Genomic DNA, 27,931 nt, shown 5'->3' with positions numbered 1-27,931 from the left:
AAAAAAAATCTGCATAATTTTAATTCAAGAAATAAGTAAAGTTCACAAGCAATCCAGAACAGGTGCCAGGAATTTGCTCTAACAATCAGTCATACTTGCTGCAAAGTTCAGGCTCCACAGAGTCACTGTGGCCAGTGCTTCCTGAGATGCTCTTTCAGCTGAGGAATGGAAGGCAGCAGCTGCTGGCACTCATGACAACGCAGGGGCAGCTTCAAGAGCTCCGGCAGCCCACCTCGGACAGTCACCCTGCCAGCCTCTTGTACCATCTCGATCACAGCTGCAAGCAAGGAAAAAATGTTCAGAGCCCTGTTACTCTGGAAAGCCAATACAAATAATAATATGCCGGGTATCCTAAAGCTAGTAAATTTGAGGTTAGATTCATTCCTGGGAAAATGGACTTGCTAAATGTGAGCAACCTATTTTGGAGATGATTACATTCCTTTGAGATGCACTCTAAGCCATCCATGTTACTATGTCAAAGGCTTATCACAGTGCTTTACCTTGACTGGGCCTCGGTCAATGGCAGCTGTCATTTTTAAATTCCCAGAATACTGAAGTTCCAAAGAACATACACTGGGAAATGCTTCCTTCTGCATACACAGCCTTCCCCTGTTAACCACTCCTGACACAAAGCAGCCCCAAGCTCCTGCCCTGCTGGTGGCAGAAGAGACATAGAACTGTTTACAGCTTTCACATGTTAACTCCAATAATTCTCATAACTACTTTTTTAAGTCCCCGGGCATTATAATAAAATACCTTTTGGACCCTGACATAACAACTTTCTAGGTCCCCCAAGAAGGCTGCACACAGCAAAGTGACAATCCTACTACAATACAAATAATCCAGTTTCTTTTATTGGGGCTCTCTTTATAGGGAACACAAAGTTATACATGTGTTTTTGAGACCAGGTTAATATTTAGAGAAACAACTGAATCAAGTATAAAAACAACTGAGAAAATAAAACAAATACAAAAACCAATGAATACTGTTTACCTTGAGATTCTAGGAAGTATTCTGTATTAAAAGAATTCCAATGTTTTTTGTTCTTAAGGCAAGGAGAATCAAAATCCTGGCTGATCACATGAAGGTGTACATGGCTAGTTGAGAGGAAAAAAACCTGACAATTAAATTCATTAAAGACTATGGTTAAATTAAAAGGACAAACAGTACAAGTATGGGTGTGTAAAATATTGACAGTGTTTCCATTTAATTCAAATCATTCATTCACTTAAGAATATTTAATGTGGTCCTGGCCAGTTGACTCAGTGGATAGAGCGTCGACCTGGCGTATGGACGTCCTGGATTCAATTCCAGGTCAGGGCACATAAGAGAAATGACCATCTACTTCTCTCCCCCTCCCTGCCCCTTCCTCTTCTCTCTCTCTTTCCCTCCTGCAGCCAGTGGCTCAATTGGCTCTATTTGTCTGAGCATCAGCCCAGGGCTCTAGGGATGGCTCAGTTGATCTGAGCATGTCATTCTCAGGCACTAAGGATAGCTCAGTTGATTGAAGCATCAGCCCCAGACGGATCCCAGCTGGGGAGCATGCAGGAGTATGTCTATCTCCCCTCATCTCCTTGAAAAAAACAATTTAATGCTCATTAAATACCCACTAGTGCCAAGCACTGTTCTGGCACTGGAAATTTAGTAATAAACAAAATGGGAAAGGTCTCTGTCCTCATAAAAATTATATTCTCATAAGAGACAAATGAAATATAAGTAAACCAATAAACAAGGAAAATTCAAATTATTAACATTGCTAAGATAATAATAAAACAGCCCTGGCCAGATAGTTCAGTTGGTTATAGCATTGTCCCAAAGCACAGAGGTTGCTGGTTCAATCCCCAGTCAATGCACATACAGGAACAGATCGATGTTCCTCTCTCTCTCTCTCTCTCTCTCTCTCTCTCTCTCTCCCTTTCTCTCTTGCTAAAATCAATAAAATAAAACATTTAAAAAAGAAAAGAACAAAACAGGGAAATGTGATAGAGAATGCTGGGGTAAAGGTTGCCTCTTAAGTTAGAGCAGGGATCCCCAAACTTTTTACACAGGGGGCCAGTTCACTGTCCCTCAGACCATTGGAGGGCCAGACTATAAAAAAAAACTATGAACAAATCCCTATGCACACTGCACATATCTTATTTTAAAGTAAAAAAAAAACGGGAACAAATACAATATTTAAAATAAAGAACAAGTAAATTTAAATCAACAAACTGACCAGTATTTCAATGGGAACTGTGGGCCTGCTTTTGGCTAATGAGATGGTCGATGTGCTCCTCTCACTGACCACCAATTAAAGAGGTGCCTCTTCCAGAAGTACGGCAAGGGCCGGATAAATGGCCTCAGGGGGCCACATGCGACCCACGGGCCATAGTTTGGGGACCCCTGAGTTAGAGTGTTCAAGGAGGACTCTCCCACTCAGTGATCTCAGTGGAGAAAGCAGTCAGACAAAGATCTGGAGAGAGAGTGTTTCTCGGAGTGGGGAGGTCAAGCACAAAAGGCCCTGAGATGAGAAGAGTTAAGTGTAACCAAGAACAGAAAAGTAATATGGCCGAATGTCTGGAGCCATGGAGCAGAGATTAGGTAGGAGACAGATCATAAGGGTCTTGTGGGTCAGCAAGAGGTTTGTACTATATTCTGATTACACTATGGAGCCACTGAAGGACTTTAAGCAGGGGAGTGCTACTATGTGAGGGGAGTACTACTATCTGAGTTATACTTTTAAAAGATGACCCTGGCTGCTATGTGGAGAAAGGACCATAGAGTAGATCAGGATGGATAGAGAGAGACCTAGCAGTCCAAGCCAAAAATAATCATGTCTTAGACTATAGTGGTTGAGATGACAAGAAACAATTCAATTTTTACTATATTTTGGGATAAAACCAACAGGACTTACCAATAGATAGGATATGGTTTGGGGAGGTGCCACCTTCTGAGATGGAAGCTTATGGGAAAAGCAGGTATAAGGAAGAAAATCAAGAGTTCCCTGAGATGACGTCAGAGTAATGGCGGGGTAGGAAGCGATACCGATAATCTCCCCCAAAACTCAACAAGATCTTCAACCAGAAACAGAAAAACCTATACTTGGAGCTTCCAGATGCTTCGCAATACACCCAAAGGTATGATTGAGTGAAAAATTGGCTAAATATATAACCAAACCCCGAAGGAAATAGGGAGTAAGAAATGCTCCGCCTTCCTCACTAACCTAAACAGGGCGGCTTTCTCTGGTAACTGTGAATATAGAAACTGAGGCGGGCAAAGGGGGTGAATACAAACGGCCGAACCAGGCTGTGGCATGGAGATCCAAGCCGAGGAAAATCTGATCCTGTGGCAACCCGGGCAATACAAGCTAACACTCGCGCCAAACCCAAACAAAGAAAGACAAGCGGCGCGGCCATTTTACCCGGTCTCCTGGTTGGTGCGCAGTTAGTGGGCGAGAGATTTCTTCCTAGGCCCCGGGAGTCAGTGCCCGTGTTGCCCCACGGAGAGGCAGGGTCAGAGGCCTTTCTGTGGGCCGAGGGCAGAGTCTCTGGGCAGCCCCAGCGCCCTGGGAAAGCCACGCATGGGAGGGAGTGAGAACTAATTCCAATGGTGGAGATTTTCCTTGCCGAGGGTGTTTCACTCAGAGGGAAAGCGGCCGGCCTCATATCCTGGTTTGCGCGCGCAGATAAGGAGTGAGCGATTCCTCCGAGTGCCTCGGCAGTGCGCGCCCGTGTCATCGCACAGAGGAGCAGAGTCAGGGGCCTTTGTGTGGGCCAAAGCGGAATCTCGGGCCGCCCCAGCGCCTTGCAAAAGCCGCGCACGGGGACGGAGCGAGACTCAATTCCAACGCTGCAACTTTTCCCTGCGGTCGGGGGTTTCACTCAGAGCGTGAGACTGCTGGCCGGATATCCTGGTCTGCGCGCGCAGCCAGTGAGTGAGAGTTTTCTCCAAGCGCCCCGGAAGTGGGCACCCGCTTGTGTTACCGGACAGAGTGGCAGAGCCAGAGGTCTGTGAGTGGGTGGAAAGCCCGCCTGATTATGCTAGCAGCTCTGACTGACTGAGCCTTACCCAGAGCCCTGTGCTGAGTGGAAATAGAGTGGGGAGTTGCCAGCTCTTTGAGCCTCTTACTATCCAGGCAGAGGCAGCAGCAACCCCATAGCTGGATTATCAGGCTACTAATTGAGGAAGGAAAGACTAGGAGAAAGGCTCCAGGAACACGGACTCTCTCACTGTCGGAGCCTATAAATGCTAATAGCCTCGACTGCCAACGAGACTAAAGCACAATACATGACATTGCCATAGAGACTTATCAACTGCAAACCTCCACCTGAGCGTGGCAAAGGGGCAAAACCCGGGGTACAGAGTCACCGACCAGGAAGAGGGAGAGAAAAGAAAAAGCAAGAAGATAACCTCTCAAAATCAAGAATAATCTGCAGACTTTATAACCTATCCCATTTTATTATATTTGTTCGTTTGTTTCTCTTATCTTCATTCTTGATACTTTTTTTTTCCTCCTCCAATTTGGCCGATTAACTCTCTACCGGTCTTACTCTCTCCTCTCCTTGAACAACACTACCCATAAGTGTTATATCTCCCATTATCTTTTCTCTTCTCTTCCTTTCTCTCTATGAGGGTTGCACTCCAAAACCCTTAACTCTCTCTCTCTCTCTCTCCTTTCTTTTTTCTTCTTTTAGTGGTTCCCTCTTTTTTTTGTTTTCTCTCTCTCTCTTTCTTTTCTCCCTCTATATTAGTTTCTTCCTTTTTCCTTTACATCTCCTCTCATTCAAACCTCAATAACAAACAAATTATCTTATCTGGGACTCAAACTTATGTTTGTGGCATTTTGGGGGGTTTTTACTTCACCTTTTTAACTCACTAGCAGTGCTCCCATCCCTGGCTCTCCATATTATCTAGTTCTTGTTCCACTAAATACAATAGTAATTTTTTAATTTGTCCCCCCATTTTTCCGTTTTCCTCTTAATCCTCTCATCATAACTCTTAGACAACCAACACCTAAAAGCAAATCATTTTATTCTTGACCCAAATTTTTTCCTAATTTGCTTTTTGTGGGTCCATACGCTCTTTTTTTTCTTTTTTCTTTCTTTTTTATTTTTTTTTTTTGCCCTTTTATTACTTTTCCCCAATTCAGGCCCTCCATCACAGGCATTGTTTGTTATAATTCACAGTCCACCACAAGATTTTATCAAGAAAGAGGGGAGAGGAGAGGAGAGGAAAAAAGGAGGGGGGGAATAATTTCCTTTTTTTTTTTTTTTTTTTTTTTTAATTTTTATTTTATTTTATTTTTCTTTATTTCATTATTAATTTTTTTTAAAAAAAACAACTCTTTTCGATTTTTTTTTATTATTTTTTTAAACTTTTTATTCTTTATTAAATCTCATTAATACTATCAACAAAACCACCCTCAGATGCCATTAAGGAAGAGAAAATCGAATATCACGGATACAAAAGAAAGAGAGGTAACACAGCTAGATGAGGAAAAATCTATGGAGAAAAAATTTAATATATTGGAAACCTTGGAGCTAAATGACAGAGAATTCAAGATAGAAATCCTAAAAATCCTCCGAGATATACAAGAAAACACAGAAAGGCAATTTAGGGAGCTCAGAAAACAACTCAATGAACACAAAGAATATATGTCCAAGGAAATTGAAACTATAAAAACAAATCAAACAGAGATGAAAAACTCAATTCACGAGCTGAAAAACGAAGTAACAAGCTTAGCTAATAGAACAGGTCAGATAGAAGAGAGGATTAGTGAAATAGAAGACAAGCAACTTGAGGCACAACAGAGAGAAGAAGAAAGAGACTCAAAAATTAAAAAAAATGAGATAGCCCTACAAGAATTATCTGACTCCATCAAAAAGAATAACATAAGAATAATAGGTATATCAGAGGGAGAAGAGAGAGAAAATGGAATGGAGAACATACTCAAACAAATAATAGATGAGAACTTCCCAAGCCTGTGGAAAGAACTAAAGCCTCAAGTTCAAGAAGCAAACAGAACTCCGAGTTTTCTTAACCCCAACAAACCTACTCCAAGGCATATCATAATGAAATTGACACAAACCAACAGCAAAGAAAAAATTCTCAAGGCAGCCAGGGAAAAGAAGAATACAACATATAAAGGAAGGCCCATTAGATTATCATCAGATTTCTCAGCAGAAACTCTACAAGCTAAAAGAGAGTGGACCCCAATATTTAAAGTCCTGAAAGAGAGGAACTTTCAGCCACGAATACTATACCCATCAAAGCTATCCTTCAAATATGAAGGAGAAATAAAAACATTCACAGATACAGAAAAGATGAGGGAATTTATCATCAGAAAACCCCCACTCCAGGAATTACTAAAGGGGGTTCTCCAATCAGATACAAAGAACAAAAAAAAACAGAGCCACAAGTAAAAGCTCCAAGAAGAACACAATAAAACCAAATTTAAACTGTGACAACAACAAAAAGAAAGAGGGGGAGAAGATGGAGATTAACAATAGCAAAGGACGATGGAGTGCAAAAGTACTCACAAAATAGTTCGCTACAATGAACAGGGTAGGGACCCTTTTCATTACTCAAAGGTAACCACCATTGAAAAAACCACCACAGAAGCACATGAGATAAAAAAGATAGCAACAGAGGAAAGATGTATGGAATACAACCAAATAAAAACAAAAGATAGAAAAACAAAAGAGAAGGATCAAACAAGACACAAAACTAACAGAAAGCAAGATATAAAATGGCAATAGGGAACTCACAAGTATCAATAATTACACTAAATGTAAACGGATTAAACTCACCAATAAAAAGGCACAGAGTAGCAGAATGGATTAAAAAAGAAAATCCAACTGTATGCTGCCTACAGGAAACTCATCTAAGTAACAAGGATAAAAACAAATTCAAAGTGAAAGGCTGGAAAACAATACTCCAAGCAAATAACATCCAAAAAAAAGCAGGTGTAGCAATACTCATATCGGATAATGCTGACTACAAGACAGGAAAAGTACTCAGAGACAAAAATGGCCATTTCATAATGGCTAAGGGGACACTGAATCAAGAAGACATAACAATTCTTAATATATATGCACCAAACCAAGGAGCACCAAAATATATAAGACAGCTACTTATTGATCTTAAAACAAAAACTGACAAAAATACAATCATACTTGGAGACCTCAATACACCGCTGACGGCTCTAGATCGGTCATCCAAACAGAGAATCAACAAAGACATAGTGGCCTTAAACAAAACACTAGAGCACCTGGATATGATAGACATCTACAGGACATTTCATCCCAAAGTGACTGAGTATACATTTTTCTCCAGTGTACATGGATCATTCTCAAGAATTGACCATATGTTGGGCCACAAAAACAACATCAGCAAATTCAGAAAAATTGAAGTTGTACCAAGCATATTTTCTGATCATAAAGCCTTGAAACTAGAATTCAACTGCAAAAAAGAGGAAAAAAATCCCACAAAAATGTGGAAACTAAACAACATACTTTTAAAAAATGAATGGGTCAAAGAAGAAATAAGTGCAGAGATCAAAAGATATATACAGACTAATGAAAATGACAATACGACATATCAGAATCTATGGGATGCAGCAAAAGCAGTGATAAGAGGGAAGTTCATATCACTTCAGGCATATATGAACAAACAAGAGAGAGCCCAAGTGAACCACTTAACTTCCCACCTTAAGGAACTAGAAAAAGAAGAACAAAGACAACCCAAAACCAGCCGAAGAAAGGAGATAATAAAAATCAGAGCAGAAATAAATGAATTAGAGAACAGAAAAACGATAGAAAAAATTAATAGAACAAGGAGCTGGTTCTTTGAAAAGATCAACAAAATTGACAAACCCTTGGCAAGACTTACCAAGGAAAAAAGAGAAAGAACTCATATAAACAAAATCCAAAATGAAAGAGGAGAAATCACCACGGACACCGTAGATATACAAAGAATTATTGTAGAATACTATGAAAAACTTTATGCTACTAAATTCAACAACCTAGAAGAAATGGATAAATTCCTAGAAAAATACAACCTTCCTAGACTGAGTCATGAAGAAGCAGAAAGCCTAAACAGACCTATCAGTAGAGAAGAAATAGAAAAAAACATTAAAAACCTCCCCAAAAATAAAAGTCCAGGCCCTGACGGCTATACCAGCGAATTTTATCAAACATTCAAAGAAGACTTGGTTCCTATTCTACTCAAAGTCTTCCAAAAAATTGAAGAAGAAGCAATACTTCCAAACACATTTTACGAAGCCAACATAACCCTCATACCAAAACCAGGCAAGGATGGCACAAAAAAAGAAAACTACAGACCAATATCTCTAATGAATACAGATGCTAAAATACTAAACAAAATACTAGCAAATCGAATACAACAACATATTAAAAAAATAATACATCATGATCAAGTGGGATTCATCCCAGAATCTCAAGGATGGTTCAACATACGTAAAACGGTTAATGTAATACACCATATCAACAAAACAAAGAACAAAAACCACATGATCTTATCAATAGACGCAGAAAAGGCTTTCGATAAAATACAACACAATTTTATGTTTAAGACTCTCAACAAAATGGGTATAGAAGGAAAATATCTCAACATGATAAAGGCCATATATGATAAACCATCAGCTAACATCATATTAAATGGCACTAAACTGAAGGCTTTCCCCCTTAAATCAGGAACAAGACAGGGTTGTCCACTCTCTCCACTCTTATTTAATGTGGTACTAGAGGTTCTAGCCAGAGCAATCAGACAAGACAAAGAAATAAAAGGCATCCATATCGGAAAAGAAGAAGTAAAGGTATCACTTTTTGCAGATGATATGATACTATACATCGAAAACCCCAAAGAATCCACAAAAAGACTACTAGAAACAATAAGCCAATACAGTAAGGTCGCAGGATACAAAATTAACATACAGAAGTCAATAGCCTTTCTATATGCCAACAATGAAACAACTGAGAAGGAACTCAAAAGAATAATCCCCTTCACGATTGCAACAAAAAAAATAAAATACTTAGGAATAAACATAACAAAGAATGTAAAGGACTTATATAATGAAAACTATAAACCATTGTTAAGGGAAATCGAAAAAGATATAATTAGATGGAAGAATATACCTTGTTCTTGGCTAGGAAGAATAAATATAATCAAGATGGCTATATTACCCAAAGCAATATACAAATTTAATGCAATTCCCATCAAACTTCCAATGACATTTTTTAAAGAAATAGAGCAAAAAATCATCAGATTTATATGGAACTATAAAAAACCCCGAATAGCCAAAGCAATCCTAAAGAAAAAGAATGAAGCTGGGGGCATTTCAATACCTGACTTCAAACTCACGAAGTTTGAAGGGCCACGACAATCAAAACAGCATGGTATTGGCAGAAAAATAGACACTCAGACCAATGGAACAGAATAGAAAGTCCAGAAATAAAACCACATATACATAGTCAAATAATTTTTGATAAAGGGGCCAACAACACACAATGGAGAAAAGAAAGCCTCTTCAATAAATGGTGCTGGGAAAACTGGAAAGCCACATGCAAAAGAATGAAACTGGACTACAGTCTCTCCCCCTGTACAAAAATTAACTCAAAATGGATCAAAGATCTAAACATAAGACCTGAAACAATTAAGTACATAGAAGAAGACATAGGTACTCAACTCAGGGACCTGGGTTTTAAAGAGCATTTTATGAATTTGACTCCAATGACAAGAGAAGTGAAGGCAAAAATTAATGAATGGGACTACATCAGACTAAGAAGTTTTTGCTCAGCAAGAGAAACTGATAACAAAATAAACAGAAAGCCAACTAAATGGGAAATGATTTTTTCAAACGACAGCTCAGATAAGGGCCTAATATCCAAAATATACAAAGAACTCATAAAACTCAACAACAAACAAACAAACAATCCAATAAAAAAATGGGAAGAGGATATGAATAGACACTTCTCCCAGGAAGAAATACAAATGGCCAACAGATATATGAAAAGATGCTCATCTTCTTTAGTTATTAGAGAAATGCAAATCAAAACGGCAATGAGATACCACCTCACACCTGTTCGATTAGCTGTTATTAGCAAGTCAGGTAACAGCAAATGTTGGAGAGGCTGTGGAGAAAAAGGAACCCTCATACACTGTTGGTGGGAATGTAAAGTAGTACAACCATTATGGAAGAAAGTATGGTGGTTCCTCAAAAAACTGAAAATAGAACTACCTTATGACCCAGCAATCCCTCTACTGGGTATATATCCCAAAAACTCAGAAACATTGATACGTAAAGACACATGCAGCCCCATGTTTATTGCAGCATTGTTCACAGTGGCCAGGACATGGAAACAACCAAAAAGCCCATCAATAGATGACTGGATAAAGAAGATGTGGCACATATACACTATGGAATACTACTCAGCCATAAGAAATGATGACATCGGAACATTTACAGCAAAATGGTGGGATCTTGATAACATGATACGAAGCGAAATAAGTAAATCAGAAAAAAATAGGAACTGTATTATTCCATACGTAGGTGGGACATAATAGTGAAACTAAGAGACATTTATAAGAGTGTGGTGGTTACGGGGGGGAGGGGGGAATGGGAGAGGGATAGGGGGTGGGGAGGGGCACAAAGAAAACAAGATAGAAGGTGACAGAGGACAATCTGACTTTGGGTGGTGGGTATGCAACATAATTGAACGACAAGATAACCTGGACTTGTTATCTTTGAATATATGTACCCTGATTTATTGATGTCACCCCATTAAAAAAATAAAATTATATAAAAAAAAAAAAAAAAAAAAAAGAGTTCCCTTTTAACCTTGTAAAGCCAAGTAGAATGCCTTTTTGTATAGATTTGACTCTTAGAATCAATAATATGATACTTCACAATCACCCAATAAATAACCAAAACCAACCAGTATGTGCGGGAATCTGAAGTGGAACATAAGCAATAACAAACCTAACTGTATTACATGAATAAAAGAACCATACTGAAGGGGGTCAGGAAGAAAATAACTAACCTAATTGACATTGGAAAGCAGTATTTTCACTGGATACTGTAAAGATAAAAAGAACTGCTTATAAATACTGCGCTCTAGTGAGTAAAAGTATTTCTCACAGATCAGCAATTCTGTAACTATTTTATATGTACATAACTGACCCTCAAACAATATGGGATGTAGGAGTGCTGATCCCCAACGTGGTCAAAATCTGCATGTAACTTTTGACTTTCCAAAAACTTTACTAATAGCCTACTGCTAACTAGAAGCCTTACCATTAACATAGTCAATTAACACATATTTTGTATATTAGACATAGTATTCTTACATTAAAGTCAACAATAAAAAAATGAATGAAAAGAAATGTTATTTAGAAAATCATAAGAAGCCTGGCCAGTGATGGTGCAGTGGATAGAGCGTCACCTGGAACGCTGAGTTCACGAGTTCAAAACCCTAGCATTGCACGGTCAAGGCACATATGACAAACAAGCAATGAACAACTAAAGTGAAGCAACTATGAGTCAACACTTCTCACTTCCTCCACCCCATAAAATCAGTAAATCAAATCTTTAAAAAAAAAAAAGAAAGAAGGAAAATACATTTACAGTACGTATATATTTCTAAAGATCCACATATAAGTGGACCGCACAGTTCAAACCATGTTGTTCAAGAGTCAACTGTACTAGGATTGAACAATAAGTAAATTTATCATAGCTAATGAGTCAAATGTTGCACTGTTGGAAAAAGAAGTTAAAATTAAAGAAAGGGGAAGAACGAACTTTGTGGAGTTGGACTGGAATCAGAGGTATCAGTATGAATTCATAGTTTTCCATATACACATACAGGTAATTAAATAGAGAGATGTTTGTTATCAGTGTGGGTTAGGATTCATGTATAATATTTATTTCCTAGCTCTATCTGCTCAGAGGATCTAGGAGTAAAGACACTCTAGAATAAACATTACAGAAAACTAGAGCCCAAGTCTTAGTTTATAAATATTATTCACCAATAAAAGGAACTAGGGCTCGCCTGACCAGGCGAGGGCGCAGTGGATAGAGCATCGGACTGGGATGCAGAGGACTCAGGTTCGAGACCCCGAGGTCTCCAGCTTGAGCACGGGCTCATCTGGTTTGAGCAAAAGCCCACCAGCTTGAACCCAAGGTCGCTGACTCTAGCAAGGGGTTACTCGGTCTCCTGAAGGCCCGCGGTCAAGGCACATATGAGAAAGCAATCAATGAACAACTAAGGTGATGCAACGCGCAATGAAGAACTGATGATTGATGCGTCTCATCTCTCTCCCTTCCTGTCTGTCTGTCCCTGTCTATCCCTCTCTCTGACTCACTCTCTGTCTCCATAAAAAATAAATAAATAAATAAATAAATAAATAAATTTTTTAAAAAAATCAGAAGAAAAAAAAAAGGAACTAGGGCTCTTGGCAGAAGTGGTTTATTCCAGGGCTAGAACAGAAAAAATATGAGCATGGAATATCTTATTCCAGAAAATACGGAAGTGCTCAAAAAATGTTGGGAGCATGTCAAGGGCTACAGGAGCTGACCTAAAGGAGTTTCCAATGACCAAAGCTGGAATGTTGGATCAACAAAATAAATAACAATAGGCTGAATTACAACCTAAAAAATAAAATAAATACCTGTGAGTTCATACTGATAAATACTTGAATAAATATATAATCAGGGGGCAGGGGGAGTTCTTCCACATAGAAGAATGCTAATTAATAAATTAGAAGGAATGAGGGAAACATAAAGTCACTATCGAGTAAACACCACAGCAAAAACCATTGTGGGTAAGATCCACCAATAGTGATGCCAAAATTACTGGGCAAAAGTTTGAGGAGAAACAGGATAGTAGTCTCAAATATTCAAGATATTCATCAATTACAAAGGAAAAAATAGTAACTTTGAGTAGAGAAACCTGGCAGACAGCACCTTAACAAAGTGATGAAGGTTAACATCATGATTAATAAATCACCTCAAATCCTGTACTCTTTGATACGATGCACTAAGATGGACACATCACTTCTGTGGCATTTTGGCAAAAGAAAGAAAAAAGCATAGCCTCAATTTAATCAGGAAAAAAACATCAGACAACATTCTGTAACATAACTAGCCAGTATACATCAAAAGTGTCAAGGTCATGAAAACCAGGAAAGGAAGAGGAACTGTTCCAGATTAGGGAAGACTAAGGAGAGACAATACATAAATGCAATGCAGGATCCTTGGTTAGATCCTGGAGCAGAAAAAGATTACATGAATAAGAAAAGTAGGTGAAACTCAAATGAGGTCTCAAGTTTAATTAGTGGTGATGTGATGGGGGATTTTTTTTCTGCTTCACACTTTCCTTTTTATATTTTCTAAATTGAAAATAATTTTACAATAGAAAAACTATGTTACCTTTTCCTTTCTATAACTTTTATTTATTCAAAATTGTATCATAAGGAGTGATCATAAAAGAATTATGTAAGTGGCAACTTTATCCACTGTTTTTTGTTTTCCACCCACCTGCCACCCTCTTGCTTTCAGCATCCTCCTTAGCACAACAGCATTTATCATAGATACAAGAAAGGCACCTTGGTTACTATGTGGAAAGAATTATGTAGTCAAGGGCTCTGTTAGTCATAGGATGACTTTCTGCCCTAAATTTTTAAAGAAGGTTTTAACAATAAAAAGTATATTTTTTAATGAGGTATAATATACATTCACTTTATAATGTAGCAATTCCAACTCTAGGTATTTATCCATGAGCAAAACAATAAAGTATGCCCATGACATACACAACAGTATGCATGAATCTCAACATCATTATGCTGACCAAAGAAATCCAGAATGAAAAAGAGCACACATTATATGATTCCTCTTATACAAAAACAGACAAAACCAATCTATGCTGAAAGAAATCTTAATGCTGGGAGAGGATTAACTGGAAAGCACAGGAGCTTTCTGAGATGAGATGATAGAAATGTTCTGAGTCCTGATCAGAGTGAGTTACATGGTATTTACATCTGTTAAAACTGATCAAACTATAAATTTTATTATGCATTTTACTCTATGTACGTTATGCCTCAATTTAAAAGCAATTTTATTATTGATGTGGAAAAAAGTGGCACAAAATTTCACTAGGTTAAAATAGCCAGTAATCGAAGTCATAATACTCCCCTAAATAAAATGTGAACGATATCAGGTGCTTAGAAAAAATAACCAAAAGATATTCTGATACATGGTACAACACGTATGAACCTTGAAGAATTATCTTAAGTGAAATAAGCCAATCACAAAAAGACAGATACCACATAATTCTAATTATATGCCATATCTACAGCAGTAGTCAAATTCAGAGACAAAAAGTAGAATGGTGGTTTTGAGGGGCTGGAGTTAGGAGGAAAGTAGTGTTATAAGATAAAAAAAAAAGTTCTAGAAATAGTGGTGATGGTTGCATAATGTAAATATGCTTAATGTCATTGAACTGTACACTTGAAAATGGTTAAAATGGTATATTTTATGTTATGTGTATTTACTTATTAATATTTTTTATAACCTAGTCTGAGTGGCAGCTGAATGAAATCCAGCTTAAATGCACTAGGGTGGGCGATGGAATGCAAATACTGAGAAATGGGGTTGGCCAGTGAGCCTGTAAGAACCAAGCGGCAATCTTGGGTTTGCCATAGCCTGACTATTCATTTCATTGACAGCCATTGTTTACCCATTTTAATGTCCCTGATCAGGAGCAGACTGTTGCATCAGGACAGCAAGTCTGGCAAAGAGGGGGTCATTTTTGCAAAAGCAGGATGAATTTCACTCACAGGTGCCACAACCTTTATAGCCTCTGTTGCTGCTGCCTTTTGCTGAATGTCAGGGCATCCCAAATGCAGGTTAGTGTTTGTTATCAAGATTCAGCTTTCTTTAGTGATCAAAGATCTAACTAAGGCAACATAAAACACAGAAAATTATTTTGATAGAACACAGAATCTTTATTTTCTAGGCAGAAAACTTGTTACAGTATCTTATGAGGAACAGACAAGTAGTCCAAGAAAACTCTGTGTTTTGTAACAGAGAAAAAGACAACCAAATTCTAATGTTACAACAGCTTACTTTTAATATTTAAATTCACTTAATTAAAATTGGTAATGCCAGTGGCCAAGGCCAGGCAGGTCCACATTAGATTCGGGCAGATGGTAAAAAAACTGCAGAGCTGGAAAAGATTGGGCCATTCCATTTAATAAAGTCTCACAACGTCAGACAAGCACACAGGCGGGGAAACCGCCTCTCAGGCATGCAAACAGCAAAATGCCCCTTCACAGTGGTGAGCAGGCAATCCGCGCATCCACAATCCCCCATCTCTCATCTCCCTATATTATGTGTATTTTATCACACACAAAAAGAAAGCCCAAGATAAAAACTCTGAAATCCAATTAGTCTGCTTATCATATTGCTTAGCTATAAAGCACTGTGGAGAGCTGCCTTGCTTGCATTCTTTGAAAAGAATCAATCATTCCTTTCTAAATCCTTCTGGGTATGAGCCAAAAGAAAACAGGCTCTGCATTTTTTTCTCATTTTATTTTAAATCTTAGATGTACTAAGCTGTCATGACAGAAGTCAGTGGTATCTGTCTCCTTCAGAGCAACGGTCCTTAATCACTTAGGGTTATAGAGGCTTCTGAAAAGTTACTGTCCATAATTCTTCATTGGAGAGTAATAAAGCTGCTTCGTCCAGTTCATAGGTTAAGTCCTCAGAGATTTATACTTTGAGAGGAACAACAACAAAAAGGAATGTGGTCAAATTACAAGCAAAATAGGAGCTCAGGCTTATAGGCAAGTCAGTAAGTTTCAGCCTGCCTGCCTTGGAAACATCCCACCCTACTCCCCTGGGCCTCAGCACACTCAGCAGACCCAGGGTGAATCCATCTGTCCACCGAGAAATAATCAGGATGCACCAGCACTACCCACAAGCTTACCTCATGCTAGGAATTGCATGGTAGCCCAATCGGAATCGGACTTTGCTGGACGCAGCAACATCTGCAATCACCTTTTCCCCCACAGCATGCATGTGTTTGAGGAGCTCAAGGTGATCTCTGGTCACAGCCTTCAGACTGGAAATGGAGGCCCATGGTAAGACCAGCCAGTGGTGACGTGCCTTGGGGTATTTGTCCTTAATCACCACCACCTGCTCATCTTTGTAAACCTAGTAGAGGGGCACAAGGGAAGGAAACAGACATCTTCCGTGCATCTTCTGTGTGCCGGCTGCTGTCACATTCATTAATTCAGTTAATCCCCCCACAATCTTCTACAAAAGGTTTTAGTATCCCAATTTTGACAGATAAAAGCACAGAGACTCACATAAGCTGAGTGTCTTGTGCAAAGTCACAGTTACTAAGTAGGAAATCTAGGATAGCAACCCAGATCTAATTTACTCTAGTCTGCATTTTAATCACCACACTACACAGAACACAGAGAAGGTAAACAGTACAAACAGTTCCTGAGGCTCTGACGTAAAATTCCTGCAGGCATCAAGTCAAATGCTCCCTCCTCCATTCTACCACAGCAGACCACGTGACATATGCACGTGTGTTCCAAGAAGCCCTATCAGATATGGCTCCTTGTCACCCCAGGATATAATTTAAGACCTCAAAGACTCCTTCCCGGGTGATGCCTGGCTATTAATCCCAGAGCAGCCTACTAAATACAGTCACAATACATTACCTGACACTTCCTTGAAAGGAATCACAGTAAAGTTAACTTAATTTTCCTTAACAGTATCCAGAAGTTTAAAAGGAAAAAGGTAGAGCAGATATGCACTTGAAGAACTTAGCTACTCTCCAAAGAATTCCAGGTGATCGCTTACTGACAAGAAGAAAAGTTACTTGTTCTCACAAAATAGCCCAACTAAGCTAAACAAGTCTCATTCAGTAGGACTGATCTCCTTTGGTTTTATTTGTAGTTATGCTGTGACCTCTGTGGAACAGTCATTTAAAACATGAAATATATTTCAATGCCAAAATTTTATTCTGACCTGCATTTTGGGGTCCTGCATAGAGATCTTCAAGCCTTGACTCCAATGGCCCAATGATTCCTTAAACAAAAAAGGGCAATGTAAATCCACAAATACTAACAGTTAAATTTGGCAATAGCTAACACTATATGTCAGCAAAGTCTAAGCAAACTTGGAAATAAGGTTAATTTTTATGAATTAAATTATATCCTCAGCCTGACCTGTGGTGGCTCAGTGGATGGGGCGCCAACCTGGAATGGTGAGATCTTGGGTTCCAAGCCCTGGGCTTGCCCAGTCAAGGCACATACAGGAACCAAGTAAGTTGATGCTTCCCACTTTTCCCCCACTTTCTCTTTCTCTCTCTCTCTCTCTCTCTCCTCTCTCTAAAAATCAGTAAATAAAATCTAAAAAAATAAAATGTCAGTAGGACAAACTATAAATAAAAAAAAATTAAACTATATCATCTTTATCTCAATCTTTTGCCTTTTTAACATAAGCCATCCCCATTTTCTTCCTATATTTCAGAGCTGCGTGTCTAGACAGAAGCTGGAAATGCCAGAGTGTGGACAGCATCTTCTCTGTCCTCTCCCACTCCATCTCAGCCTGACTAGGTTTCCACTCTGACATCAGGATGGGAATCATACGATCTATGAAAAGTGTTCCAATGCTAACCTTCTAGGTATATAAATGACCCATTTTAATAGTTCAATGTTAAGTACACTGCCATTTTCATCCTCCCTTCAAGTGACTTACCTCAGGAATTCAAGAGAAAAGTACATAAAGGGACATTCATCCAAGTGACTATGACACAAACAGGTGAGTCTTTCATCATAGTTAATAACCCTTATCCCAGTTAATAAATGACCCCTCGCATGTGCCTGAACTTTACAGTGTACAAAACAATTAAGCAGTCATTACATCTCATTTAGTCTCCACATTATCTATTCAAGCACACTACCCTCACCTTTTTAGTTGATGCATCTGCCCCCTTGTTTGAGGGCACAAAGTACTGGCTAGAGTCACTCCCTGGTTCCAGTCCCGTACTGGGCTCAGCTTCCTGGGCGGCATCCCTTTCTACAGAATCACTGTTGCCTGACCTCTTTCTCTTCCTCTGTGTTTCCAGGCCAGGGCTCGTTGCCTCTTCCTCAAACTCTACAATATATGGATAAAGTTCATTCACCATGTGGAGAACCTGGCCAGGCTGCAGTTTCACCTCTTGGTCCTTCCCAATTATGACTGAGTCAATGCTGGTGGGATTGACTCCTACCTATGAAATAATCAGAAAATAATTATAAAAAGAACAATAACACCATTACTGATATAGCCACTGCTATGTTAACAACTTGCTATGTGCCAGGCACCGTGCTTAATGGTCACTTATTCTGCTCCACCCATCACTTCCACACATGACAGAGAAGAGCTGCTGGCTGGCACAGACACTCAACCGCATAAGAAAATCATCAAGCCTGACTGGGCGGTCGTGCAGTGGATAGAGCGTCGGACTGGGAATGCTGAGGACCCAGGTTTGAGACCCCGAAGTTGCCAGCTTGAGCGCGGGCTCATCTGGTTTGAGCAAAGCTCACCAGCGTGGACCCAAGGTTGCTGGCTCAAGCAAGGGGTTACTCAGTCTGCTGAAGGCCCACGGTCAAGGCACATATGAGAAAGCAATCAATGAAAAACTAAGGTGTTGCAACGAAAAACTAATGATTGATGCTTCTCATCTCTCTCTGTTCCTGTCTGTCTGTCCCTATCTATCCCTCTCTCTGACTCTCTGTCTGTCACTGTAAAAAAAAAAAAAATCATCAAGTATAAAATGGAAATCCAAGTTACAAACAGACATACCTGCTTTACCTTGACATATTCTTTGTTACACTCTGCTTTCAACTGCACTGAAAGAGATTGAAAAAAAGTTAAACTCAAACACCATGAAGAACCAGGCACTCTTTCCTATCCTACAGGACAGCGAAACCTTGTTCTAAGAGGCGATTTGAGAAGGTTTCCTCGAAGGCCTATGAGCAAAACTGTCCATTATGCAGATGGCTGGGGCTCCAAATCTTTCCAGAAAATGTCCAACAGTGTACATATTCTCTTAGTTACTGATAATATTACCGTGAGGCAGCTTCACTGAATCCCCACAAGTCTCCCTATTCCAGAGCCCCTGGCCCACTGGGATCACAGACGCTGCAGTCAGGGAAGGGAACCCATTTCTCTCATAAGCTCCTGGCTCAGGATTAAATCAGGCTTCCACTATTATATAAAACTGTCAGTTGCCTCTAACAGAGAAAGGGGCAAATGATACATTCCTAGAAAACAGAAGTTCAGCTGGCCTTGGGTAGGAGAAATGCAGAGAATATTCTAGAAAGAGGAATATTTAGACAGAACAGTCTGAGCATGTGTGGGAAGAAGTATCATATTAACCATTCTTGTTCAGGTAAGTGAACAAAGTTTCTAGGGTAAGACAGAGAGCAGAGAAGAGAGACAGCCTAGATGCTCTCCAGGGAAGACAGGCTGACATACAAGTTGCTACTGTGACAAGGAGAACAGAGCGAGAAGCAGTATCTGCTTCCATATCTTGGGCCTACATAGGTCACGCATGACTTCCCACACCCTCACCCCCATTTAGATGAACTCATGTGGCAAAACCAAATTTCAGTACTGCAGACTAAATTTTAGGAAGCCCGGCCATGGGAACACACTGCAGGTGGGAAGCCTGGGTAGCAGCGAGCATGTCCAGAAGTTTAGAGGCAGAAAGTGAGGTACATAGTAAGGCTTTTTCTTAAGGATTTCCTTTTTATTAAATCCCAAGGATGACATTTCAAGAGCTAGAACTATAGTCTTATAAAGATACCACCCTCTGTATGAGGCAATATGTAAAGGATGGAACCATCCCATCACTTCTCAGACACGGATTCAGCCTGGAGATCACAGAATTCAACTGTCTCAATGCCAACAAAGACTCTCCCTAGGCGAAGCAAGGTGCAGGATTCAAGAAGGACCCACCTGTTCCCAACACTGACTAGTAATCACTTTCAGAGAGTGGAAATCAGGAGTGAATGGGGTCCTGGTATTGGCTAAAAGAGCTCAGTTCCTGAGTTTCATTTATGGCAGACAAAAGGTTTTCCACCATTAGGACCCAGAAAATGGGTTATCACTACCCTAAGGAACCAAACATGATGCTCTCCACATTCTTTTAACCAGTTACCTTGCTGTCGAGAACATCTTTTATCAGTGATCTTGGTCTCCGGGCTGCGCCCAACCATGACTGCTTCCAGATGTGGAAGTTTGATTCGCTGGCGACGGTTGTCCTGTCTCACCAACCAGCACACCCGCATCATTACTCTGAGAGACAAAACAGAAGCAATGGCTGGAAGAACTAGCTCAAGTCCTCTGGGGCCACATCCCAGCACACCACACATGCCATTTACCAGCTGTTCATCTTGAAGCACATTTCTTCACTTCCCTAGTCTCAATCTCCTCACCAATAATATGTGGTAATGATAGGGCTGATAAGGCTGGTGTGAGGAGTAAATAAGATAATGTGGGTAAAGTATTCACCTCTGTGCCTGAACTATGCCAAGCAATCAAATATTTGTTATGTGTATTGATATACTTTGTGATGGACATTAGGCTACATGCTGAGGATCAAAGAATGATTAAACATTGTCACTATCCTCCTATGGCCTGGAGTACAATGCCGATTATTAAAATATAATGTGATGCCTGACCAGGCAGTGGCGCAGTGGATAGAGTGTCGGACTGGGATGTGGAGGACCCAGGTTCGAGATCCCAAGGTTGCCAGCTTGAGCGCAGGCTCATCTAGTTTGAGCAAAAGCTCACCAGCTTGGACTCAAGCTCGCTGATTCAAGCAAGGGGTTACTTGGTCTGCTGAAGGCCCGCGGTCAAGGCACATATGAGAAAGCAATCAATGAACAACTGGGGTGTTGCAATGCGCAACGAAGAACTAGTGATTGATGCTTCTCATCTCTCCGTTCCTGTCTGTCTCTGTCTATCCCTCTCTCTGACTCTCTCTCTCTGTCAAAAAAAAAAAATATATATATAATGTGATAAGCCCTGGCCATGATAGCTCAGTTGATTAGAGCACTGTCTCGAAGCACAAAGGTTGCCAGTTTGATCCCTGGTCAGGACACATACAGGAACAGATCAATGTTCCTCCTGTCTCTGTCTATATATATATATAAATATTTATATTTATAAATGCTTATATATATAAATAAAAGCATATATATATGCTTATGCTTATATATATAGTGATAAGCATTATAAGAAGGAAGTAACTAAATACAGCATTACCCAGGCAGGAAAGGCTTCTGAAACCTCCCAGTTGAAAAGGCCAGAAGTCAATGGGACTGATGAGAAAGAAAAGGAGTGGGAGGGGACATTCCATTTTAAAAAGTGAAAGTGACAGCCTGACCTGTGGTGGTGCAACAAATAGAGCGTCAACCTGGAAAGCTGAGGTCGCCAGTTAAAAAACTCTGGGTTTGCCTGGTCAAGGCACATGTGGAAGTTGATGCTTCTTGCTCCTCCTTCCCTTCTCTCTCTCTCTCTCTCTCTCTCTCTCCCCCCCCCCCGACCCCCACCTCTCTAAAAATGAATAAAAATATTTTTTTAAAAGCAAAAGTGACAGCACAGACTTCAGCAATGACAAGCCACTGGTGAGGGGTGGAAAGCAGACCTTAGTTGGCCAACCCAGAGGAGCTGCCCCAAAGAGTAACAAAAAAGGACAGAGGTGTTGAAAGAACACTAAGCTGAAAAGTTGAAATCTGATCATCAATAGGAGGCAATTGCCAGGTTCTGAGTTACACTGTAAGGGGAAACAACAGTTGTGTGTAGGCAGGCTGTAGTGGAGAAATCTAGAGTCCAAAACTAGTCAGGAGGCTGTTAACATAACGTGGGCCAGAGTGAGGTCCAAAAGGCAGTTCAGCAGGTCTCTGTAAAGGTGCTAATGTCAAAGCATGAAGAGTCAGCCGTAAACCTAAAATCTAAATCTGATGACAGTGCTACAGGTGGGTCCCACTTTAACTGCTATGTGTTCAGAGAGGCATCTGTTTGATCTTGCTGGTAAATGATGAATGAGCAGGTGATGCACTAAGAAGTAGTTTTCATTATGCATTGGAAAATAAGTCATGTGATGACTGACTACTCCTTGTAGTAATAAAAGACACCTGGAGAGAGCAGTTTGACAGCAGGGACAGGAAGGAATCCAGTGGACAGCTGAGAGCATGGCTGGTTGTTGCAGGATAATGGGAACTATTCCTCTTGCCCTGCAAAAACACATATTCACATGCTTCATTCCCCCAAAGTTCTGAAGTTACAACGTTCCAAGTTACTACTCCTTGAGAAGCTAAAACTGACTGCACAATACTTACATGACTATCCTTAAGTAATATCTTGACCTGTTTCAGCAACTAGTTCCAACTTCTAAGACTGAGCATTTTAGAATATGGGTAGTGCTTAAGGATGGGCGTTCCTGAATCTTCAATATAGTCCATCCAGTAAAACTGCAAGCTCAATGACAGCAGAAGTCAAGTCCATTTTTGCTTACCAATACATCTCAGCACTTAATACAGTATTAGCGTGCAGCAAGAATACAATAAATATTTGCAGGCAAATGGCCAGATGATAACCCTATCTCTTCCTTCCTTTCTCTTTCCCCTTCTCTGGCACCCCACTTATGCAGGGTGCTTTGCTTTTCTCTTTGGGCAATCCCATCCTCCCATCAATGTGAATAAATCCTAATTCTGTTTTTTGGCTCCATACTTTCCATTCCAGAGTTGTGGAGATTGGTCAGAAGGAAATTCTGATTATTTCTTTTTTTTTTTTTTTTTTTTTTAATTCTGTTTTCTTTTTTATTTATTTATTCATTTTAGAGAGGAGAGGGAGAGACAGAGAGAGGAGAGACAGAGAGAGAGAAGGGGGGGGAGGAGCTGGAAGCATCAACTCCCATATGTGCCTTGACCAGGCAAGCCCAGGGTTTCGAACTGGCGACCTCAGCATTTCCAGGTCGATGCTTTATCCACTGTGCCTGATTATTTCTTTAGGAACCCAAGTGATCTGATAAACCTCACAGGGCCAGCAATCTACTAACCTGGAACAGCACTGCCCAGTAGAATTTTCTGCAATGGTGGAAGTGTTCTAAACCTCCTCTAATAATTTTCACCATGTGAAAATCAAGCATCTGAAATATAGCTAGTACAACAGAGAAAATGAGTATCTTAATTTTTTTTAACTCATTTAAAGTTAAATAGCTAGCTAAATGTGGCTGATGGCTACCATAATGTCCAGCACAGATCTGGAAACTTGCCCAGCCCTGATCAATCCCGAATTCTTCAGGCCTGAAGTTAAGACCTTCATTCATATTCTAACCCCAGAGGTTACTTATTTCTCCTCCCACTTCTTTTCATAGAACTAGTCCCACTTACTCATCCTCTCTCTACTCCCTTCCCCCAGAGTCACATAAGAGCATCCTTGCACAAACATACATCCCTCATATACAATGTACTAAGTCATGTCTCCCAAATAAGTAATTCTTAGTATGACCTCCTGGTATTGGTTATACCCTTTCCTCCCTCCTAAAAACCTAAATCCTTTACAACTTTCAAGTCTGACCTCTTCCCAGAGGCCTTCACTGAGTTGTTTTCTCTACATCTTGTTACTGGGTGTGGTCGATTTACCTTCACAATTCTCTAAAAATTAAATGTGAATGCAATTCTACTTTCCAGATGAAAATAAAATCTCCTTGTACCCAGATAGACCACTGCCCATCCATTCAGGAAACTCCGAAGAAGGCTCTCTGGGTTTGGAAGAAGTGCTCTGGCTTAGGCATAGTCTTACATTTCCATATCCCCTGGTGTTCAGCACAACTTTATCAAGTGCATACTATGTACTAGGCACTTGCTAAATGTCTTACTTATATCATCTCATTTAATCTTTACAACTTTCATTCTAAGAAAGAGAAAATTTAAGGCTTAGATAAGTAATGTGCTCAAATCATACAGCCAATGTGTGCCAGAGCTAGGATTTGAATTAATTCCAAAGAACAAGTTCTTAGTCACTACACCATATGTTCACTATGTTCCTTATGCAATTCTAGTGCTAGGAAAAAAGATATAATACATTTCACTTGCATTGAATGATGCAAGTTTAATACATCATAACTGCTGTCAAAAAGGCATTATGGGAGCACAAAGGTGGAGTACCCAGAGTTGGAAAAAGGAGTTGTCAAGAAAAGTTTCCTAAGGACATGGGCCTAAAATAAGTTCTATGTATTGATATGAACCAGGTTAATTCAATGAAAGGGAGCAGCCTAATTACATAAGGGGCTGAAAATGGAGAAAGAAATCAGGGAGAAGAGTCCAGTCAAAGGAAACAGGAAGGGAAAGCGCACAAAGAAACAGCACTGTGTATAAGAAGTAGTAGTTCAGTGTTGCTGCAACCAAAAGTATGAGGCAGAAAAGAGGCTGGAGACGCAAGAGCTCTAAATGAAGCAAAGTCCTGGCTGACTGCTGAGAAGCTCAAATTTTAGAAGTTCCAATGGATTTTACAACTCAGTAAACAATAAATATTTGCTGAAAGAATGAGAAAAAAGATCAGATGAAAGAAGAGAGAGCTCTTTAAAGAATATTAAGCAGGACTTTGACAGATTTATTTTCAAAGATCATTTGGGGAAGGAGGTAGGTAATGTGGAGAATAGACATGTGGGGAACAGAACTAGGGGTGGGAAACCAGTAGAAGCCCATTACATTTCAGGTGAGAAATGATAAAGCCTAAAGTACAGCGATAGTAGGTACAAAGTAGAGAATACAGAATTGAGAAACATTTAGGGGTTAAAGTCATCAGAATTTAGTGATGGATGTGATGGAGTAAGTTTAAGGCAGATGAGTTCAGTTTTGGGGGCTCTGAATTTGAACTGCCTGGGGGACTTGCAGGCAGAGCTGTCCAGCAGGGTAGTCAGAGATGAGGGTGAAACTCAGAAAAGAGGTCTAAAATGACAACTTCTATTTGAGAGCATGTAGGGCAGAGGTCGGGAAACTTTTTGGCTGAGAGAGCCATGAACGCCATGTATTTTAAAATGTATTGTATAATTCCATGAGAGCCATACAACGACCCGTGTACATTACACATTATCCAATAAAAATTTGGTGTTGTCTTGGAGGACAGCTGTGATTGGCTCCAGCCACCTGTAACCATGAACATGAGCAGTAGGAAATGAATGGATTGTAATACATGAGAATGTTTTATATTTTTAACGTTATTTTTTATTAAAGATTTGTCTGTGAGCCAGATGCAGCCATCAAAAGAGCCACATCTAGCCTGACCTGTGGTGGCGCAGTGGATAAAGCATCAACCTGGAATGCTGAGGTCACCGGTTCAAAACCCTGGACTTGCCTGGTCAAGGCACATATGGGAGTTGAAGCTTCCTGTTCCTTCTCCCCCCCCTCCTCTAAAATGAATAAATAAATATAAATAAAAATAAAAAAGAGCCACATCTGGCTCGCAAGCTATAGGTTCCTGACCCCTGATGTAGGGAGTAGGGAGCTAAAACCAAGCCAGTTGGCATGCTCACTCAGTGTGTACAGAATAAAAAGAACAGTGGGCCAAAGTCACAAGCATTGGAAACACCCAACATTTTAGAAGAGGAGGAAAAAGACTATCCACAGGAGAAATGACTATTGAGAGAGGAACACAGAGAAACACCTAGAATAAAGCTCCTTTTAAAAAAAGGACTTTGAACTTGACCAGGCGGTGGCGCAGTGGATAGAGCATTGGACTGGGATGCCAAGGACCCAGGTTCGAGACCCTGAGGTCGCCAGCTTGAGCATGGGCTCATCTGGTTTAAGCAAAAGCTCACCAGCTTGGACCCAAGGTCGCTGGCTCAAGCAAGGGGTTACTCGGTCTGCTGAAGGCCCACGGTCAAGGCATATATGAGAAAGCAATCAATGAACAACTAAGGTGTCGCAACGAAAAAGTAATGATTGATGCTTCTCATCTCTCCGTTCCTGTCTGTCTGTCCCTGTCTATCCCTCTCTCTCTCTCTCTCTCTCTGTCTCTGTAAAAATGAAAGGCACTTTGGCCTGACCAGGCGGTGGCACAGTGGAGCGTCAAACTGGGACACGAAACCCTGAGGTGGCCAGCTTGAGTATGGGGTTGCTGGCTTGAGTATGGGATCATAGACTTGACCCCATGGTCCTGGCTTGAGCCCATAGGTCGCTAGCTTGATGACCAAGGTCACTGGCTTGAGCAAGGTCACTTGGCTGGAGCCCCCCAGTCAAGGCACATATGAGAAAGCAGTCAATGAACAACTAAGGTGCTGCGAAGAATTGATGCTTCTCATCTTTCTCCCTTTCTGTCTGTCTGTCCCTATCTGTTCCTCTCTTTGTCTCGCTGTCTCTGCCACACACACACAAAAAGGCACTTTGTCTTACCTCAGTATTACAATAAATGTTCACAAAAATGTTCACTGAATAAATCAGCTGAGTTATATTATCCTAGAAAGCAAAAAAGAAGGGAGTGAAAGGTATTAAGTTTCAAAAGCAGCAAAGGGATCCAATAATGATTTTAAAACGTCTGTCTGGTTTGAGAATCAATCACTGCTAACCTTAGAGTAAAATTTAAGGTCTGAAAGCTAGGCTGCAAAAGGGAACAAGAGGTGAGAAAATGGAGACAGAATTTAGAATACTCTTTAAAAGTTTGGGTAACAAGGGGGAAATAATTACTGGATAACAGCTAAAGGAAGATGATCACCAAGAACTTTTTCTTCCTTTCTGCATGGCAGGGTGCGAGTTGGGGTGAGGAATGGCCAGAGACCTGAGAAACCTGACCTTGTTAAAACATGACTGGGACAGGGGCAGGAAAAAAAAAACTAGGTCTCATAAGTGAGAGTTAAGAAAGGTCAGCAATACAGATTAAGGGATTTTCTTTGATCGGAGGACATAATTCATCCTGAGACTTAAGGAAAGATAAAGACAGCTGAAAATCTAGACAACTTTGTGAAAGGGAAAGCAGAAGCAAAAATCTGAAGACAAACATATCTGACAACTTCAATTTTTCTCCACAAAACAGTAGATAACAACACTCAAGTGAGGTTTACAGAAACTCAATTAACAGTTGAACAAAATCAATATATGTAGAATAGCGGATAACATCCAAGACTCTGAAGTCTAACTGCTCAAGTTCAAATAGTGACTCCACCACCTAGTCACTGTGTGACCTGAGGCCAATTATAGATATTTAACCTAAGCCTTTACTTCTTCGGCTATAAAACAGTAACAACAACTGCTCTACACTACAAGGGCTAAATGAGATCAGTGTCTGGCAAGCAGTAAACCTTCACAACTATTATCACTTTTGTTAACAGTAAAGGTAAGATGAAAAGCAGGAGCTAAAGACCATACAACCTTAGACTGTGCAAAGTGAAAAGGCACAAATCTGTATTGTCTCCCCAATATGAAATACCCTGCCCCAAGTGTCCTACCGATCCCCAATACAAGTCAAATTCATAAAAGGCTCCAAACCCGGGTAACATTAATTCCAAATGGAAATGTTTTCCCTGCTTTGTTGAACACTATCATTGGTCTGCAGGAGGGCAGGATTCCTTCTTCCTGCCTTCCTATGAGGCCTGTTGAGGACGCTGGGAAAGGACCTCAAGTTCCTTTAAGGGAGCGTTTCTGAAGGAGACTATGTCATTCCTGACCAGCTGAGCCCCCTCCATGGGTTAGGCGTCGCCCACTCTCTAATCTCTCCCGGCCTAACGCCCGCTCCCACGGCTTTCGACACCGCCAGCACAGGAGGCTGGCCCAAACTGCCTTACCTAAAAACAACGGAGCCGCACAAGTTCACTTTACTCCTCCGTGCCGAGCCACTTCCGGCGCTATAGAATGACGTAGCCAAATAACC

At 40.3% G+C, this 27,931-nt stretch overlaps 1 protein-coding gene across 4 annotated transcripts; it reads right to left on the bottom strand.

Moving 5' to 3' along the window:
- APTX (aprataxin) lies at positions 1-27,931 on the bottom strand. 4 transcript variants are annotated; one of them, XM_066367858.1, is made up of 10 exons: positions 27,846-27,881; positions 26,461-26,523; positions 23,124-23,224; positions 20,220-20,356; positions 18,860-18,906; positions 17,982-18,284; positions 17,039-17,098; positions 15,984-16,210; positions 994-1,097; positions 1-277 (listed from the first exon to the last, which is right to left on the bottom strand). In XM_066367858.1, exons 4-10 carry the CDS (start codon positions 20,350-20,352, stop codon positions 123-125), a joined length of 1,029 nt encoding a protein of 342 aa, XP_066223955.1. In that variant the 5' UTR covers positions 20,353-20,356; positions 23,124-23,224; positions 26,461-26,523; positions 27,846-27,881; the 3' UTR covers positions 1-122. The 4 variants fall into 4 exon arrangements, with proteins under 4 accessions (XP_066223955.1, XP_066223954.1, XP_066223956.1 ...); XM_066367857.1 differs by lacking the exon at positions 26,461-26,523 and having other exon boundaries at positions 27,846-27,895; XM_066367859.1 differs by lacking the exon at positions 23,124-23,224 and having other exon boundaries at positions 27,846-27,880.

The sequence above is a fragment of the Saccopteryx leptura genome, chromosome 2 (assembly GCF_036850995.1).
Source record: "Saccopteryx leptura isolate mSacLep1 chromosome 2, mSacLep1_pri_phased_curated, whole genome shotgun sequence".
Lineage (NCBI taxonomy): Eukaryota > Metazoa > Chordata > Mammalia > Chiroptera > Emballonuridae > Saccopteryx > Saccopteryx leptura.
Note: the sequence above shows the minus strand (reverse complement) of the source record. Positions and strands in the feature narration are given on the sequence as shown.

Excerpts from the sequence above, each read along its gene's own strand:
- APTX (XM_066367855.1), bottom strand. The coding sequence starts at position 20,352 with ATGATGCGGGTGTGCTGGTTGGTGAGACAGGACAACCGTCGCCAGCGA. Across the intron at positions 17,099-17,981 it reads CAGATGCATCAACTAAAAAG|GAATCATTGGGCCATTGGAG; the intron begins GTGAGGGTAGTG and ends TTTTTGTTTAAG. Across the intron at positions 1,098-15,983 it reads CATGCAATTCCTAGCATGAG|CCATGTACACCTTCATGTGA; the intron begins GTAAGCTTGTGG and ends CCTCTCAACTAG.